The sequence below is a fragment of the Pan troglodytes genome, chromosome 4 (genome assembly GCF_028858775.2).
Source record: "Pan troglodytes isolate AG18354 chromosome 4, NHGRI_mPanTro3-v2.0_pri, whole genome shotgun sequence".
Classification (NCBI taxonomy): domain Eukaryota; kingdom Metazoa; phylum Chordata; class Mammalia; order Primates; family Hominidae; genus Pan; species Pan troglodytes.
In genome coordinates, this window is record NC_072402.2 from 167,258,067 (window position 1) to 167,277,945 (window position 19,879).

General features: G+C 37.2%; 1 protein-coding gene across 11 annotated transcripts; it reads left to right on the forward strand.

The window, feature by feature from the left end:
• The first annotated feature begins 280 nt into the window (after positions 1–280).
• On the forward strand, positions 281–19,674 carry SPDL1 (spindle apparatus coiled-coil protein 1). Of its 11 annotated transcripts, none has more exons than XM_054684062.2 (13): positions 281–541; positions 2,990–3,171; positions 5,644–5,820; positions 7,939–8,133; positions 8,731–8,880; positions 8,980–9,078; positions 9,157–9,267; positions 11,151–11,291; positions 13,048–13,151; positions 13,544–13,731; positions 15,847–16,192; positions 18,623–18,699; positions 19,359–19,674. In XM_054684062.2, the coding sequence occupies exons 2-13, from the start codon at positions 3,013–3,015 to the stop codon at positions 19,493–19,495; spliced, it is 1,884 nt and encodes a 627-aa protein (XP_054540037.1). In that variant the 5' UTR covers positions 281–541; positions 2,990–3,012; the 3' UTR covers positions 19,496–19,674.
• Positions 19,675–19,879: the final 205 nt, after the last annotated feature.

Sequence of the window (19,879 nt, forward strand, 5' to 3'; positions counted from 1 at the left end):
CATGGTGGGAACTTAATATTAACGCCAGTATTACCACTGGTAGGGTGCATGAGATCGCACGATGGTGCCAAAGGTGTCTCTCCACCGCCCAGCCCAGCGACACTGTTCCCCTAGAAGGCATTGTCGTAAAAACAAAACAAAAAAAAACGAACAAACAAAACACCAAAACACGGAAACTAAAAGCAAATACTTAGAAGACATGCAGGAAACCAGCCCAAGGAAAAATTTATGTGAAGGAGCCACGTCTGCGCCTGCGCCTGCGCCAGGCCCACGGCGCGCCACTTGCACATGCGCAGTACCTGTAGGAGGGGGCGGGCGCTCCATTGGGCGTTTCTCTTAGTTTTTCCTTTACGCGCGGCTTGGGCGGACGTCTCGTGAGACGTGGGACTTCTCGCGGGAACTGCATTCAAAAAGCCCAGGCGCTTACTCGAGAGCTAGCCGAGTGAATGGGTGGTGACTGTGGAGTTGGCGTCCTCAATGTGGACGACCTGAGCTCCCATTAGGAGCCGCTGGCTGCGGCAGCAGGGGACCAGCGTGAGAGGTAGGGGCAAGGGGCCTGGTGGGAGGTGGGTGTGGAGAGCGGCAGTGGAGAGAGTCGAACAGGCCCTAAAGAAAGCTAGGGGCCGGGGTCTCGGCCGAGGCCTTTAGCTGAAACATCTCCTTCCCCGGAACCCTGGGGTCTTATACACTGGGTTCCGAGCCGGTCTTATCTTCCGTGGGACCGCCTCGCCGCCCTCAGGGATTCTGGACAAACATGGAAGGCTGGGTCGGTTGCCGGGTCCTCAAAATGATAACCGCCACTGGATCTGCGCTGTGCGGTACGGTAGCCTCTAGCCCGAACTGAGAAATGGTGCAGATGGGAGATACACACTGGGTTTCAGAGATAGCGCATAAGGAGTAATATCTCATTAATAATTTTTATAATGATTACATGTTGAAATGATAATGTTTTGAGTGTATTTGTTTAAGTATGTAAATTAATTTTTCATCTTTGTTTACTTTTTAAAACATGATGGCTCCTAGAACATTTAAAATCACGTACATGACTCCCGTTATATTTCTGCTGGACAGCACTGCCCCAGCCGTGTGTCAGATTCTACCCTAATTGCTTTTCATTCGTTATCTCATTTAATCCTTTCAGTAACCGATTAGGTGGGTGTTATTGTGCTTGTTTTTATAGATGATTAAACAAGAAATTAAATAACTTGTCCAAGTTCATGCAGCCAGTGAGTAGTGGAGGCGGGGTAAGAACTCAGGTAGTTTGATTCCCAGAGTTTCCTGTGTCCCAAATGCTTTGTGTGTGCTATATTTTTGAGAAGCAGGACAGGAAAAATGGTTGCAGCACCAGAGTTTCTAGGTAGATTCTAGTTCCCATCACACTTCGCGTCTTAACTTGCGGGTAACCCTAAGCAAGTTACCTAAAACTTTCTATGCCTCAGCTTGCATGTGTCAAATGAGGGAAATACCTTCAACCTCTTGAAGTTGTTGAGAAGATTGAATAAGAATGTGTATAAAGCACCAAGCACAATGTCTGTCACACATTAGTAGTTTTTAATCAACCACGGCTCTCTTTGTAGATTGATAGGTTAACTCTTTCTCATCCATTAGACCTCTGCTGAAAAGTTACTTCCTCTGGAAAATTTTTTTGTCCATGTTCCCTTATACGCGCTGTCCCCCAGATTAGGACAGCTCCCTCTTGTTACAGGCTCAGGTAGCATACATACATCTGTCTCTCTTGCACTTATCATACTTGTAACTTGATAGTTCAATTACTTGATTTAATGTCTTTTACTAATAGACTGTAGGATTCAAGAAGACAGGAATATTGTTTTAGGTTGCCATTGTGTTGTCAACACTAGCAGAATGTCTCACACAATAAGAATTCCAGCAAATTTTTTGAATAAACTAGAGCAAATTTTTTTGGCTTCTCTGGATATGCCTGGCTGGAATGTCTTGAGCTTAACCCTATTTTTATTTTGGTAGTTGAGATGACAGTATTTACTTAACTCAAGCTCATCAAGATAATTAGATGAGATAATATATTTGAAGCACTTAGCATGGCAAATGGTAAATCCTCAACGAATGTAAGTTATTGTGAACAGTACAACATTTAGTTGGCTGGTCCTATCATGTACAGGCTTTGAAAAGGTCTTGCATTTTAGAGCAGTGACTGCCAAGCTGGGATTACCTAGAACACCTTTTTTTTCTCTCTTAAAACCCTGTATCTCTTCCCTTGTCTTCATTCTCAGTTAAAGACCTTGCTTCCTAATTCATTGATAAATTGAAGCAGTTAAAAGGTTACTTACACAGACTTCCACCACTATACCTGCTTATCAGCATCTAAACTCATATACTTTGCTTTAAATGAAATATCCATGCTTCTATTTTTCCTGTCCTGCTTCTCAAAAATATAGCACACACAAAGCATTTGGGACACAGGAAACTCTGGGAATCAAACTGCCTGAGTTCTTACCCCGCCTCCACTACTCACTGGCTGCATGAACTTGGACAAGTTATTTAATTTCTTGTTTAATCATCTATAAAAACAAGCACAATAACACCCACCTAATCGGTTACTGAAAGGATTAAATGAGATAACGAATGAAAAGCAATTAGGGTAGAATCTGACACACGGCTGGGGCAGTGCTGTCCAGCAGAAATATAACGGGAGTCATGTACGTGACTCCAAACATATTGGAAGCTTAGCATACAACAACTGAACAGTTTTCTGATGGTGAACTGTTTAGAAGCAAAATTAAATGTATTCTATTCCACTCTTTAATTTTTTATCCCAAATCAGTAACAGAATTGTCAGAACAGTTCTTGCTCTTGGAACAAGAATGCAAATTTGACTACTTATTAGTCAGGAAGAAAATTTTAATGTTTTTATACGACAGTAGTATTGAGTAGATATGTTTCTTCTGTTATTGATATTATTGCATGGAGTTTTTTGTATAAGCTTAAGTAGTTTTATTTCCTCTATTTACAGTTGGCTAAAAAAAAGAAAAGAACATGGAGGCAGATATAATCACAAATCTTCGATGCAGGCTCAAAGAGGCTGAAGAAGAGCGACTAAAAGCTGCACAGTATGGTTTACAACTAGTAGAGAGTCAAAATGAATTACAGAATCAATTGGATAAATGTCGTAATGAAATGATGACCATGACTGAGGTAGGACTCTGGACTCCTCTGTCTGCAAGAGTGTGCTTAGCTATTGAAGATTTGTCCTGTTTAGCAATTAATAGTAGTAGTAGTTTATTCTTTTCTGAAGATTTTAGATCTAGTTTCCGCCCTGCCCCGTCCCTGTTAAAAAAGAATGAACTAAATGAATTCCTGTTATTCTTTCCACCCTAGTGTATTCAGAGTTTGAAAGATCAAGTTATCATTACTCTCTTTGCCACATTTACTACCAGATTTTGCTTTGTCTGCACACTTCCTAGAAGACCTCACTTGTTTTAGACCTCTAAACATCTAAGTGCCCCATGACACTACACCAAGCCCTTAGTTCCCCCTCTGAAATCTAGGTTTGTGTTCAACTGCCCACTAATAGACTTCTCAAACTTAACACAGACAGAAGAGTGGATTCCCTGTCCATTAACCAAATATTCTTTTACGATTTTTTTTAGCTTATTTAGTAAATATAATAGCATTCAGTTTCTTGAACACCAAAAATCTTTATATACCAAAGATTTTTGGTATATTTTTGGTTTCTTCATATACCAAAAATCTAGAACTTTTAGTCAATATCTTCCCTTTATTTCTCACATTTCACTCATTAATAAGTTCTAAGAACTAGACTACAAAGCATGTATCTTTGCTACTGGCACTGTAGTCCAGATCACCATCATCGCTCCTAGACAAGTACTGTAGCCTTCTGGCCGGGTTGCCTGCTTCCATTGTTGCCATTCATGCCATTCATTCTTCACTCAGTGTCTAAGTGGTCGTGGAATAACACACCAAAGGTCATGCCACAGCCCTGCTAAAAACCATACAACAGCTTCTGATTTTATTTACAACAAAATCTGAGCTCCATCCTTGGGTTTGTAGATCCCTATGTGACCTGACCCCTGCCAAGCTTCTGACCTCACCTCAAACTGCTTTGCCTTGTTCTTGACTATACTGGTCCTCCCTTATGGGCTTTACACCAGCTATTGCCTTTTTTTTTTTTTTGAGTTGTTTACCCCTCACTGCTCTTGGGTTGAGTCCTCAGATTTCAGCTTTCATTTAAATGTCAGTTCAGTAGAGAGGTCAACCCTTACTATGTAATGTAAAGTTACCCTGATTCACTTTTTTTTTCTTTTTTTTTCTTTTTTTGAAACAGGGTCTCACTCTGTCGCCCAGGCTGGAGTGCAGTGGCGCAATCTTGGCTCACTGCATCCTCCACCTCCTGGGTTCAAGAGATTCTCCTGCCTCAGCCTTCCGAGTAGCTCGGGGTTACAGATGTGTGCCACCACATCCGGCTAATTTTTGTGTTTTTAGTAGAGATGGGGTTTCACCATGTTGGCCAGGCTGGTCTTGAACTCCTGGCCTCAAGTAATCTGCCTGCCAAAGTGCTGGGATTACAGGCATGAGCCGTTGTGCCCGGCCCTGATTCCACTCTTAATTATCTGCATTGCTAATTATCTCTAGATTATAAACTCCATGAGAGAGGGAATTTTGTATGCCTTGTTCACTATCCTGAATGCCTGCCACATGATTATTTCTTAAAAGAATGAATGAATAAATCTGGGTAATTTAGCAAATGCTCAGTAACATATTTAAACTTGAATCTCAACATTGTAAATATGGCAGGTAAAAAATATCTGTAGCAGGTAAAAATAACTAGTGATGGCAACCTTTGTGTTTCTACATAGTACTGTTGTAAACCAAGAACTGAGTGCAAAGTCATAAAGGCAAAGTAAAGATTACAAATATCACTAATAGAAAATAAAACTGTTATACTTAATCATTTTGAGTCATAACTTGTCAAATTTCAGTGTTTAACAGTTAATACTCTTTGTCTTCCTTTAAAATAAAATGGTTTTTGAGGGGAATATTTTATCATTTTTTAAAGCCTCTCGAAGGAGTTCATACTTGTAACATTTTTAATGTCTAAACTTCCCTGTGAGTAAGCAAAAGCCCTTTTAATTACTCCTTTTGTCTCAGCTCTGCATTCATTCTGATAGACCTTTTGTGAACATTTCTCAGATGACTACATTCTGAAAGTAAAGGCTAATTCAGTATTTCTTTTTTTTCAACTATTATTACTACTACATTGTGTTCAGAGCTACAAGTAGAGCATCTCATTATCAAACTACTAATTCTCATGAGGAAAGCTTAAGTGCTGTTAAATCTTTTTTTGTTGTTAGCAGAGATTACTTGACTAGACGTGTTGACATACGATGGAGCACATTTTACTTCCTTGACAAGGCACAGAAGCAGTATGGTATCCCTTGCATGGGTTTAACATAGTTTCGAAATACACCTCAGGGGTTTATTAAGACTGATTAACTACAAAGTTATTCCAGGTTTAACATGTCTTCGTTATTTGGAAAGCAGCAAATGCTTGAAATAAGAATGAAACAATTGAAGTTGAAAACTGATTGTATGTAATGGCTTTAGGCTATTTTTATGTAATTGAATTGTAATTGAATCTGTTTTCAGAGTTATGAACAAGAAAAATATACCCTTCAAAGAGAAGTTGAACTCAAGAGTCGAATGTTAGAAAGTTTGAGCTGCGAATGTGAAGCTATTAAACAACAACAAAAAATGCACCTGGAGAAATTGGAAGAACAGCTAAGCAGAAGCCATGGACAGGAAGTGAATGAACTAAAAACTAAGGTTGGGATATCTGCGTATTTCAGCACAAAATATTCCATATTTATGCAGCCATCTGTAAACTTTAGATGATAAAGATTTTCTTAAGTGTCAGCTTTGCAAAATAGCCAAGATCTAAGTCTTCATTATCTTAATATTGGGGGTGGGAACACTGAGATACAAGAGTTTGTCTAAGGGACTTGTATAAATTATATCCTATTAATTAAATACGATTATTTAATTTTGGTTGCTGGATATTTGTGAAGGTTTAGTTTAGTGACTAGCATGGCCTCCTTGCTGATAGTGGGTACAGCAGCCCCTTGCAGAAAGCCTGGTCTCCTAGCCTTCCCTGCCGTCAGTGGTATGCTTTGTAATTCTGTAAAACAGACCAGTAGTTTCTTACTAGTTAATGTGCATTACAAATGACACTTTATAGTTTGTTTACTGAGGATAAACTAATACATGTGCTCCAGTTTTTACAATAATATTGTGGAAAGGTACCATTATTATTTCCATATACCAGATGAAAGAGCCAGTGTTTAGACAGACTGAGTAAATTGGACACAATTCAAGAACTAGAAATTCTCCATCTAGGTTTGAACTGAGGCTGTCTGACTCCAAAGGCTGTGTTACTGAATCACTACATAGTCTAACAGCATGTTACACTGGCTCCATTTCAAACATAAATGCAAGATAAATGATTGGTCAGTGGTTTTCCCTTTTCCTAGCTAGCCAGTGCTTTCAGGTTGCTTCTGAGGAATCCAGAACTTTTTATCATGGATCTGCTTTGTGTATAGTCTATACTCTGACTTTTCCAGACACTGTCTACCAAAACTTGCCTGACTTTTGTCCTCCTTTCTCAGAAGTCTGTTACCCAATTTTCAGCTTCTTGTATAGCAGCCTCTAAGATTTTTCTTTTTCTGTATACCACCTATACTATTACTTAATTTCTCATTGACTCTCTTTAAATGTTTACTGATTTTAAGAAACATCAATGAAAGTACTTTTTTTTTTTTTTTTTTTTTTTTTTGAGGCAGAGTCTCACACTGTCGCCCAGGCTGGAGTGCAGTGGCATGATCTCGGCTCACCTGCAACCTCTGCCTCCCGGGTTCAAACGATTCTCCTGCCTCAGGCTCCTAAATGGCTGGGATTACAGGTGTGCGCCACCACGCCCAGCTAATTTTTGTATTTTAATAGAGACAGGGTTTCACCATGTTGGTCAGGCTGGTCTCTAACTCCTGACCTCGTGATCCGCCCACTTCGGCCTCGCAAAGTGCTGGGATTACAGGCCTGAGCCACTGCGCCTGGCCAAAATTACATATTTAAGCTTGCTTATTTTTTCCCAGTATACACTAAAACAAACATAGCTATCTAAATATACCTTTGTGTAATATATAATCATCTTGCATAGCACTCTGACAGGTAATATCATCCAGCTTGTCTGAAACTAGTCGGATTTGAGGCCCTAATGACTGATAATGATGTGCTTTTTTCCCCCTCTGGTTGTTATTTTTATTTTTGCAATAGTTTTCATCACCTAAACAAAAAAGAGTAATAAAGGGAGTATTCAGGGACTGAGGTAAGGCTAATTATAGAGATGGCTTTTTTTTTTTTGGTGGAGCAAAGAGTACGTTAGTGAAATATTTTGTTTTACTGATTTTGTCAAATCACTTATGCCAAAATTTGGATTTTTTTAAATACCTTTTCTTCTCTTATTTTTCACATTTAATTCATCAAGTTCTAAGAACTTGACCTACAAAACATCTATGACGCTACTGCCACTCCAATCCAGACCTTCATCATCTCTTTCCTGGACTACTGCTGTAGCCTTCTGACCAGGTTGCTTGCTTCCATTGTTTCTCTTCATGCCAGTCATTCTTCACACAGTAGCCAAGTGGTCCGCATCATAGTGCCTCCAGATTGCTTCTGAGGCATCCAGACCCACCCCGATTACTCATGGATTATTTCTATGTTTATTAAACAAGGTGTGTCACTATCTGTTAAAAGATGCCTAACCTTGGGCAAATAGGAAACTCCAATAGTATCATCATTCAGTAAGTTTGGTTCAATCAGTTCAATCAGTGATTGTTTTTAGAAAGAAAATAACTTTCAATTTATGACTTTTTTTTTTTTTGGCTTTAGATAGAAAAACTGAAAGTGGAATTAGATGAAGCCAGGCTTAGTGAAAAGCAGCTGAAGCACCAAGTAGACCATCAGAAGGAACTCCTCTCTTGTAAATCAGAGGAACTGCGCGTAATGTCTGAACGTGTGCAGGAAAGCATGTCTTCAGAGATGCTGGCTCTTCAAATTGAGCTGACAGAAATGGAGAGTATGAAGGTAATTTTTATGGCATGTGTTTCTCAGGGTTTTCTCTTTTTTTTTCTGGCATATTTTTACATGTTTTGGTAATAATTCTGAAGAGCTAGTTTGAAGGCTGAAACATTTTTTGACCTAACTTGCATCTAACTAATTAAAAAATGGGTTTTTTTTTAGGTGGATGACTTCATTCATAATATAGCTTTAGACTGTATGATTATGTAAGGCAGCCTTTCTCTTAGATTAATGAAACGTCTGGAAGAATTTAGAGGCATATACTCTGATCCCAGATTTTATCATAAGAGCCCAGTGTAAAACGTTGGCTCAGTGGAAGTTGAAATGCATGTGAACTTGGTTTTTTCATTGAAAGCTAAGGTTAATTAAAAATTAAAGCCTGAAATTCATAGAGGAAAAAGGGCAGTCTCTAAAGCCATTTGTTTCCTTATTGAAAAATTTAACAGTAATAGTAATTTCTATTATTTTAGAATGTACCTGACAACTTTTGACTGGTTCTTTAGTTTTAATTTTGGATGTGAACCACAACTGAGATAAACTGAGCAGCTGCCAAATGAAAGATTATTCAAGAGAATTTCCTCCTTTTCAATTCCTGTTAAATAGACCACCCTCAAAGAAGAAGTGAATGAACTACAATACAGACAAGAACAGCTAGAACTTCTTATTACTAACCTAATGCGCCAGGTAGACCGGCTTAAAGAGGAAAAAGAGGAGCGAGAGAAAGAAGCAGTTTCTTACTATAATGCCCTAGAGGTACTATGATTACAGTAACATCATATTTTCCAATTTATCATAACTTATTTTCTTGCTAATGTAATCTCTGTTGCCTAAATTGTTTTCTTTTGAATTTAGAAAGCTCGTGTAGCAAATCAAGATCTTCAGGTACAGTTGGACCAGGCACTCCAGCAAGCCTTGGATCCCAATAGTAAAGGCAACTCTTTGTTTGCAGAGGTACTTATAAGTATCCTAACTACTAAATTGGTATTTTCATTTACTACCAGAACAATTAAGCATGTTAATATTTTGTAGGTGGAAGATCGAAGGGCAGCAATGGAACGTCAGCTTATCAGTATGAAAGTCAAGTATCAGTCACTAAAGAAGCAAAATGTATTTAACAGAGAACAGATGCAGAGAATGAAGGTATAGAACTTTCACTATCAAAGGTTTATTAAACAAATTTTGTGTCAGCATTACATGTATGAATACATCAAAGAAACTAGCTTTTTCTGCAAGGAGTGTACTTATATAGTTGTTTCTAGAACTGCATGATTTCAAAAAATCAATTTTGAAATTAAAAGATTCATTTATAGTTTAAAATTCTTGGAATAAATATTTAGTAATAGTATATTTAGCAATGATTATTGTTTGTTTGTTTTAATGGTTACTCACTAGCTTTGACTTAAATCTTTCTTTGTGGAGTAGAAGAAAGAAAAGTATTTATTTCTTATTCTTGGCCTGATGTCTTTCCAAGCATAGCCCTAGGGTTCCTACTTCAGCTGAAACTCGCTGCCTCACCATTCCTCTGCTCTTTCACCAAGGCTTATTATGGAGTGAAATTTGGATTATTCAGGGTTCCCTTTCCTTGTAGCTCCTCAAGTCAAGCACATAGACCCTTTTAATTTTACGGGGTTTGTTGGTTGTCATTCTAGCCAAATAAGAGGTAGCAGAAAAACATGTGGAAATTAGAAAGATTTCAGTATTGTAACAGTCCTTAGAATCCTGATCCCTCATCCATTGTGCCTCACTCTAGTGAGGTAGTAATTGGAATCTGGAAAGGCATCCTTCCTTTTATTCAGAATCATGGGCTTTGCCAAAGAAATGGGAAAGGTTAATGATTAAATTTGGGAGTTAGGTGGATTTGGGTTTGAATCATAGTTTTGTCACTTGCTAGCTCTGTGACCTTGGACAAGTATTTTAACTTTCAAAGCATCAGTACGTCATCTATTAAGTGAAGATGATAGAACCCCCTCTTAGCATTGTCCTACAGTTAAATGAAAGTGTAGTAAAATACTTAACCTGCTACTTGGCAAATGAGTGTTTAATGAACAACAGCTGTGAATTTTATTTCTAAGGGTTTCCAGACTGTGCTGCCTCATTTCCTGAGACTCTCCCCTGTCTGGGAAGTATTTCTTTATAAATTTTCTCACGTTTACTTTAGTTTTCTTACAGTATTTGTTGGGGTTACTTTTAATCTACCAATGTTGCATGATGTCCCAAACTATCTTTAGAGACTAGAAGCATTCTGAGTCTTAGGCTAAGTGGGCCTAGCCTCCAATCTGAAACAGGAACAAAAAGGATATCCTTTAAAATGTTAAAAGTCATCTGCAACCTCATATCATTGATTGTTTTACTCAAAACTATATTTAAACTAATAGGCACTCTTTTCAACTCCAGAAATTTCCAAAGGCAGAAAGAAATGCTAGATTTAGAGTCTACTTAATTTCCCTCTGGTAGCTTCGCAACTCCAGATTTGGGTGGGGGAGGTGTAATTAGGTAAGTTGAGTGCTGCTCTAAAAAAATTAAAACATGGTATATTGAAGATTACCCCAGTATACTAAGATAGCCTTTTATCTTTGCTTTTCACGTCATTTGTGAATCTAACATTTGTGGCTGTCAGTAGCTTAGTTTTCCTCACTTAATTAAAGTTAATTAAAAATTTTGAGAAACCCATCAGAACCTTAATAAGAGCGAGTGCTTATGATAAGCAGTCTGCAGCGTTTGGCCAGGCTTACTTACCAGTTCAGTGGTGTGCTTTCAGACCACAGCCATGCAAGTCAGTTTTATGTTTCACAAAAGTGCAAATAATTACATTACAGACTTCAGTTATCATTCATAAGTAGTCAAAATAAGTATTCAAATGTTATGTCTACAAAAAAATTTATTATTAGATTAGAAATAGCTAATTTAGTTTCCAAAATGAGTTCAAAGTAATACAGTACAAATTATGAATTGTATCAAAAAAGTAGTTATCAGAATCTTTCTCTCACTTAATTTTATTAGAGGGGGTAATTTTATTTTTCTAGTTACAAATTGCCACGTTGCTACAGATGAAAGGGTCTCAAACTGAATTTGAGCAGCAGGAACGGTTGCTTGCCATGTTGGAGCAGAAGAATGGTGAAATAAAACATCTTTTAGGTGAAATTAGAAATCTGGAGAAATTTAAGGTATGTATAACACTTAAAAAACACACATCCAAATTTTGATTTGAATATCTTAAAATTTGGTTTGTTTTTTAAGTTTAAATTATCAATAAATATCTTGTGGGAGATACTTTGAGACTAAGTAAATGGCTGTTTCTCCTTATACTTAAACATCCATTGGTGATTCTTGCCTGAAACATAATTCTGTGATGATTGCTAAATGGGTAATTCCATCACTTCTTCTATATTTATTAGTTGGAATTTTAATAAAGGGACAGAAACGAAAAATCTTTTTCCTCACTTATTCATTTATATCAGTATAGCCTCATGGATTCTTATTTTATCCTATGAGTTATAATCCATTGCTTGCTTTATTTACTCTGATACTCAAATTGTCCCAGATTTGATAGTCGAAGTGCTCTTACTTGAATACTTCCTTACTCTATGGCACAACAAGGGTTTCCTAGCTCACCTGGCCCACTTCTGGGAGTAGCATTTCTTCAGGGAACATTGGTTTATTTTAGTGGAGAATGGTATTTGTGTAAGCATTTGTGTGTGTGTGCGTGTGTAAGAATTCACCCATGTTTTCTAAATAAGTAGGCAGTTGTCCCAGAGTCATTTGTTAAAAAATCAATCTTGATCCCAGTGATTTGAGTTGACACCTTTATCATACATCAAGTTTCCATATATACTTGAGTCTGTTTCTAAATTTTCTGTCTATGCCATTGGTCTGCTTCTCTGTGTGTCAGTACCACACTGTTTTATTAATTATAAAGGCTTTTAAGTATGTTTATCTGGTAGGACTATTTCCTCACTATACTTTTTATTTTTCAGTGTTTTCCTGTCTATTTTTGAATGTTAGCTTTCATTTACAAACATCTTGTCTGGCACCAAAAAAAGCTTGTTGGCTTTCTATTAAAATTGCATGCAATTTAAGATTTTATAAATTGACTATAGGGAACATTGATATCTTCATTAACCTCCTAATGAACTAAAGTTTTAAATGACAAATTTTTGTAAATGTTAATAACCTCTTAGGCATTCTAAATTGTAGCCATTAGTATGTCATAAAATCTTAATTAAGTTTACATAACTTTATTTCTGTGTCTTATAAAAACTGTTGAAAGAACTACAAATTTGGTTAAATTGGCAGCCTTATGTTTCCATCAGTGGGCTCAGAACTATACTTTGAAAATTATGGCCTTAAATCAGGGGAATTTTATTTATAACCTGAAATTGTTTCAAGTTTTTAAGCAGATTTACCTTTTTTATCCCACTAGAGAAATGTATAGTTTCCATCAGTCTCAGAAGAGCTTGCACTACATTCTTGCCTGGGGTGGGGGGAAGAATCTCAGAAGAGGGGGACACCAGATATAAATGTAAGGCTCTCATCTTCCTTTCATATTTTTCCAGTTTATGGTTTTGTTACAAAGGCCAGAATTTAATCCAGCAGGCATTTATTTTTCTATTTTCAAAGCCAGGAGAGAGAAGGCAGAGCATGTAGGTAAGGCTAGAAGCCTAGGCCTTGTAGTCAGATTTGGGTTCAGGTTCTCTCTTCTTGGTTTACTTTCATCTGTATTCAGAGCCTGTTTCCTTATCTGTAAGAGAGGAATGTTAATTATTTACCTACTTCAGAAGGCAGATAAATTAAATGGGTAGTTCTTAGCGTAGTACACGCCAAGGGATATAAATTCAGGAAGTGATGGTGCTATTATTAATAAACATACACTAACCTTATTTGTTATTTATTTTAAGTAATACAAACTTTTGCTTTTTTAAGAATTTATATGACAGTATGGAATCTAAGCCTTCAGTCGACTCTGGTACTCTGGAAGATAACACCTATTATACAGATTTACTTCAGATGAAGCTGGATAACTTAAAGTAAGTGTCTGGGTTGGTGGATGGAAAGATGAACATGTCACTTGCTTACTATAGTAGTGTCAGTGACTACAAAGTTTTTTTGAAATTGCCAAAGGAAATTTTCCGAAAAGAAAGGTAACAAAAATATCTTTGTGCAGATATTCATGCGTGAATACATTTGAAAGACTATTTCCTCCTTTGTCCATTTCCTTTCAAGAATGCATGAGTATTTTTTAAATTTAACACTACTATTGTTAAGGATTATTTAAATTGTTTATTGTTTCTTTGTTACTAAAAACCCCAGAAAAATGTATTTTTAACTAAGAATTCAAATATGCGATGAAATATTTATACCACTATACTTATTATATGCTGTCTTAATACTCGTTGGTTCTCCTTTTTTATTATCATAGCAAAGAAATTGAAAGCACTAAAGGTGAATTGTCCATACAGCGAATGAAAGCATTATTTGAGAGCCAGCGGGCTCTAGATATTGAGCGAAAACTTTTTGCAAATGAAAGATGCCTCCAGCTTTCAGAAAGTGAAAATATGAAACTGAGAGCTAAACTAGATGAATTGAAACTAAAATATGAACCTGAAGGTATATATGTCTCATATATTTTTGTCTTTTAAATTACGAGTAATCCTGATAAATTATATCAAATTATTTTCTTACTGTAGTTTTATGCAACTTTATTACAAACTCATTTGTAGTTATATACCTATAGTTAATAAAGCAAATTTATTGTGTAAAATAGGTAGGAAAATTCAGGGAGAACTGGATACTGGGTGTGCATGAATATAACATGTATCCTTTTTGGATATCTAAATTCATCATACTGTATAGTAGAAACTTGAGATTTGAGACTTTCCCATTTTAAGATTACAGTATTTTATGTCATACCTAATAGTTTAATTATGTTGAAGCAGCTGATGTTTGGAAGCTATACGAGGTAGGACTGTTTATAGAAAATCTAAAGTAATGGAGACTTTAAAAAGGTGGGTCTTTATCTCTGCCTCTGATGGAAGTCTGGAGGAGGCCTTCCAGGACTGGGAAAGCACTCAATGGTATCAAGATTCAGGCTTCTTGTGTTTGTTGGTCTGCTGCCATCCTGTTGAGCAGAATTTAGTCATGCAGTCTCACCTGCTGACAGAAAAGGCTGAGAAATGCAGTCTTGATTCTCAGGGGCCATGTTCCTAACTAAATATTGGGAATTCTTTTATTAAGGAAGAACAGTGAGCCAGGCGTGGTGGCTCGTGCCTGTAATCCCAGCTCTTGGGGAGGCAGAGGGAGGAGGATAGCTGTGCCCAGGAATTTGAGATTTGCTTGGGCAATATAGCAAGACCCCATTCTCCACCAAAATGGGGGGGAAAAGGAAAGAACAGTGAAACATATTAGGGAATATCTAGCAAGTCTAGTGACTGAGCTAGAAAGTAGCCTAACCATACAGTCTCTGCATCTTATATACTACAGAGAGTGAAGTTTACTGTATGTAAATTCAAAAACAAAAGGCCAAGTGTGAAGGAGTCTAAGAATGTGATGGTTCTACAACACCCCTTCCCTAAAAGAGTGTTACATGTTTTAGGTTAAGGATTCTCAACAAGTTTTTGTCCCTGCACTCTGCACATGCCTCAGTCTCTCTTCGTATTGTCTCAGTGAACTGCTATGATTCTCAACAATAGTGGGGAGGTTGCCAAAAATAGGAAGGTTTTTACACAATTTTAAAAGGCTTCTCTTGCTCTTAACTCTTTTTGTTCCTTCCATGATTCTAATAGGCTCCCCTGATTAAGAATTATCCATTATGAATTTCAAACATCTGTTGAACACAGCAAATAGACAGGAGGCAGGGTAGTGAATCCTGATAATGTGGGTTTCAAAGGAGCAGTGCCAGAAAAAGGGGAAATCATGGTCTAAAAGCAACAATGTAGAGCAAAAACAGCAACCCCTTGTGCTACCAGTGTTCCTCAGACTCCACTAACATTTTGATTTTGAAAATGAAACACATCGATAATGGGCATAGGGAAAAGATATTAGAGCAGTTAATTCAGTGGCTGTGTTTATGACCTGTTTAGATAGAATGATACTAGGCCATGAGGATAGAAGGCATTGCAGTAGTCTTTGATGAGACATGATAGGATTGGACTAGGGAAGTATCCATCACAAAAGTAGTCTGATTCTGCTTATATTTTGTAGGTAGAGCTAACAGGCATATATTACCAATATTCAGAAAGTTTGGCCTATTCTTATCATTTAATCCCTCTAGTACACAATACCAAGTGAAGTGGGTGCTTTTAATCCCCATTTTACAGGTAAAATGAAGCTCAGAGAGGTTAAATAATTCCCCAAAGACATGGCTGTCACATACAAGGATTAGGATTCGAACCTGGACTCTGCCGCTGTCTCTTCATCTCCACACTGAGATCTTATGAACCACCTTTTTCAAAACACCAAGAGAGAACAGTGAAGCATTCATGCCTAAAGTCAAAATATTGAATTCCCAAGGAAAAATATATAGCCAAATAAACTTTAAAATAGTTTATATAGATTCCATGATAAAGAATAAAAGGTAGAAACAAACGATGCATTTCAGTGAGGAGATGGTTGCATTTTAAAAGAATGGAAAAAGGTATACATATAACTAGTTCTGGCTTCTTGTGTTGATTGTGTCTTTGTTTTCTTAGATTTTTTCTTTTCCCCACTCGTTTTTATTCTCAGAGACAGTTGAAGTGCCTGTACTGAAAAAGAGGCGTGAGGTGCTCCCTGTGGATATAACCACCGCTAAAGATGCATGTGTCAACAACAGTGCTGTCGGGGCAGAAGTTTATCGATTACCGCCTCAGAAAGAGGAGACACAGTCCTGTCCTAACAGTTTAGAAGATAACAACTTGCAATTAGAAAAATCAGTTTCTATACACACACCAGTAGTCAGTCTCTCTCCTCACAAAAATCTGCCTGTGGATATGCAGCTGAAGAAGGAAAAGAAATGTGTGAAACTCATAGGAGTTCCCGCTGACGCTGAGGCCTTAAGTGAAAGAAGTGGAAACACCCCTAACTCTCCCAGGTCAGTGTCCTCTTTTCCTCCAGGCAGCCAGCAGACCTCTCCATCTCTCCTCTCTCGCTGCATGAACTGTGCTGTCTGTTTCTTTATCTACTTTCTTACAATTGCATGCAGTATAATTCCTCAGTTTCATCTACCTACCTTCAACTTTTCCAGAACTTTAAGAAAGACTAAACTGATTGCAAAGGGAAAGGACTCTTGAATAAGGCAATCACATTAAAAAGTTACACGTTTCTGTTTCATGAAAGGGAATATCACAGTTTAACACATCTCTGAATGTTTTATCAGTTTGAATAAATGTACTATTATTTTTCTCCTGGTTCAAGCATGGCCATGAAAGAAAAATTAACTTACTTTCTCAAAGGGCTTTCCAGTAGTCTAAGAAATTTCAGCCTTCTAGGAAACTTAGGTGAATTTTTTATGTCTTTTGAATTGCTTATCCTAGGCATTCAAAAATGGGCTTCAATACTTATTTTGACATTTTTACATATCAAAGCTAACTCATTTTCATTGTTTCCAAAACTTGAAAGCCTCTAGTTTCTGCATAATTGAGTTTGTGACTAAAAGAAATAGTGTCAGATATGTGTGTCTGAAGGAATTAATGTCCCAAGGGCTTTGTCTTAATAAAAATAATTGAGGTCAGAAGGTAAGAGGAAGTGAATGGAAGGGAAAGGTAAGTAGCAATGGCTGAGGCTCGAGTTCTGGATGTGCGCAGCAGGAGAAGTGAATGAGGAAATTGAAGAAAGTAAAAGAAAGATGAAGGATGTCTGCATGCAATGGGATTGTTAGAGGCATTTAAAACAAATATCTAGACATTCAAAAAGATGTGCCAATAGCTAGCCTGGATTATCTCCTATGAAATGAGATGTTGAAAGTGCAACTAGGGCTACCTTAGAGAGTAGAGACAGATTAATAAGACATTTTACTAATGTGCATTTGAGTAGAGAGAGTAAGACAGCCCTGTGTAAAAGGGCTTCCTTATATGTTTTATCTGATTTCTCTCCAAGTCTTCAGTGCTACTAAATGTAATACTCAACAGTAAAAGCACTTTAACAATGTTAGCTGCTATTATTATAAGGCATAGTAATTTTATTACTCCCTCCTTGGATTTTTATAGAATATTATAACCTCTGAGTCACATAAAATAAAAGCTTACCATTCTTAAGGAAAAAGTAACTTCAAATGAGTATCTGCCACATACCCATGGTTTCAAAGAGTTCTGAAATGAATCCAGCAGATTATGCCTGTTTATATGTGATGCATTGTATAAACATCCTTGACCAGCGTATATTTCTGGAGGTGGATTTCCAGAATTGATAAGTGCCAGCCTTGCTATCTGTATTGTCTTCATTCCTTTTTCTGCCTTTTTTTGCTTGATAAAAAATCACTTAAGCAAATGTATGTGGCTAATTGACTCAAGTAGCACGTTGGAAACTTTTTGTCTTGTTCGTTAAACAAAAAATAAAATACCACAAAACATTTGTGTGTGTGTGTGTGTGTGAGTCCATCTGCTAACTTAAAATGTTTCCGACTCTTTGTTTTCTGCCTGTTTAACTTAGATACACAATCCTAAGATAATTTTGGAACAATAAATATGGCTTTTATTGGGAACTTCACTATTGCATGCTTTACAAAACTAATTGGTGTTCTTGTTACCAAGAATCTTTACATGCCTTTAAGAATCTCTCTACTGTTTATCTTTTCTTTATTCTACTAGTTGAAACTCAATTTTTTAATATGAAACAAATAGACATCTATTCATGCAGCCCAAGATTCCATGTTATTTTTGTCTTGCCTTTTGTATGTCATGTTAACATTAAAATATTGCTGTAACATTTCAGTTTTTGTGTTAGGTGTGCTTATCATGATAGGTGCCCTGTCATATTTTCTTTAATTTAGGCCTTGCCATGACTTTTTAAAGATATTCTTTAGACTTAAAAAATAATTGGCCCAGCGTGGTGCCTCACACCTGTAATCCCAGCACTTTGGGAGGCTGAGGCAGGTGGATCACGAGGTCAAGAGATCAAGACCATCCTGACCAACGTGGTGAAACCCTGTCTCTACTAAAAATACAAAAATTAGCTGCATGTGGGGGTGTGCACCTATAGTCCCAGCTACTCCGGTGGCTGAGGCAGGAGAATCGCTTGAACCCGGGAGGCGGAGGTTGCAGTGAGCCGAGATCATGCCACTGTGCTCCAGCCTGGTGACAGAGTGAGACTCTGTCTCAAAAAGTAATAATAACAATAATTGAGCCTATTGATATAAAAAGACTTTTAGACAGCCAGTGACTTAATATTCTTACAGTATTAGAGTCAACTATATTTTTTTTCCTTGAATACCATGCCTTATTGGAGGCCCATTATACTGGGGGTTTGTTTCTTCAATCCTTCATAACCACATTTGAATTCAGAGTGGATGCTTTAATGCCTGTAGGTTAGCTGCTGAATCAAAGCTTCAAACAGAAGTTAAAGAAGGAAAAGAAACTGCAAGCAAATTGGAAAAAGAAACTTGTAAGAAATCACACCCTATTCTATATGTGTCTTCTAAATCTACTCCAGAGACCCAGTGCCCTCAACAGTAAAGACTTTTCTTTAATAAGAGTACGGTACCACTTGCCTCAAAAGTTACTATGGTGCTTAAGATTGTCTTTATCTGACGTATATCACCTTCTGGGTTATTTACTCATTGTGCCAGGACCTGGCATTTTCACGTGCCTTTGACCAAGTGTTCAGAATTTGCTTGACTCTAACCTGGAGAGCTTCTTAAGTGATGCCCCTTCATGGAGCTTCTATCACAGTGAATAAACTATTAATTGAAGGAAAATGTTATAATTAATGTATCTATTTGCTGCATTGTATATGGATTAAATGATAAAAAACAAGTAATCTACCCTCAGAGCTGTGTATTTGAGAATGCTTCAATCATATTTTCCTGTGTACTTTTTTTTATAAACTTAGTTTTAGACTATGTTGTAAAAATGGGAAGGTTGTAAACTATGTTGTAAAAATAGGAAATGTGGCTAAAAATATATACATTATATTGTTTCAGGATTTTGTCAGTGTTTAAAGAACCAATGTTCATCTTTGTATTTATATACATGATTTAAATTTTGTCTAAAATTTTAAATAAAACTGCAGTGATTTATCCTTAAATTTCTTACTCTCTATAGGTAACAGGATGTTATCAAAAGGAAGTAAAAAGCACTTTGGGAGGCTGAGGCGGGTGGATCGCTTGAGCCCAGGAATTCGAGACCAGCCTGGGCTACATGGCAAAACCCCATATCTACAAAAAATTAGCTGGGCATGATGGTGCACACCTGTAGTCCCAGCTACTCCGGAGGCTGAGGTGATAGGATCATCTGAGCCCAGTAAGGAGGTCGAGGCTGCAGTTGAGCTGTGATCATACTACTGCACTCCAGCCTGGGCAACACAGCAAGACCCTGTCTCAAAAAAAAGTGGGGGAAATAAATAAGGGGAAAAAAGAAACCTCAGGAATTCTTAATTCCCTTATGTATAATTTTATATATAATTTTATGGTTAATTATATGTACATATACAGATGGTCTCTGACATAACAATGGTTTGACTTAATGATTTTTCGACTTTTCAGTGGTACAAAGACAGTATGCATTCAGTAGAAACTGTACTTCAAGTACCCATATAACCATTCTGTTTCTCACTTTCAGTACAG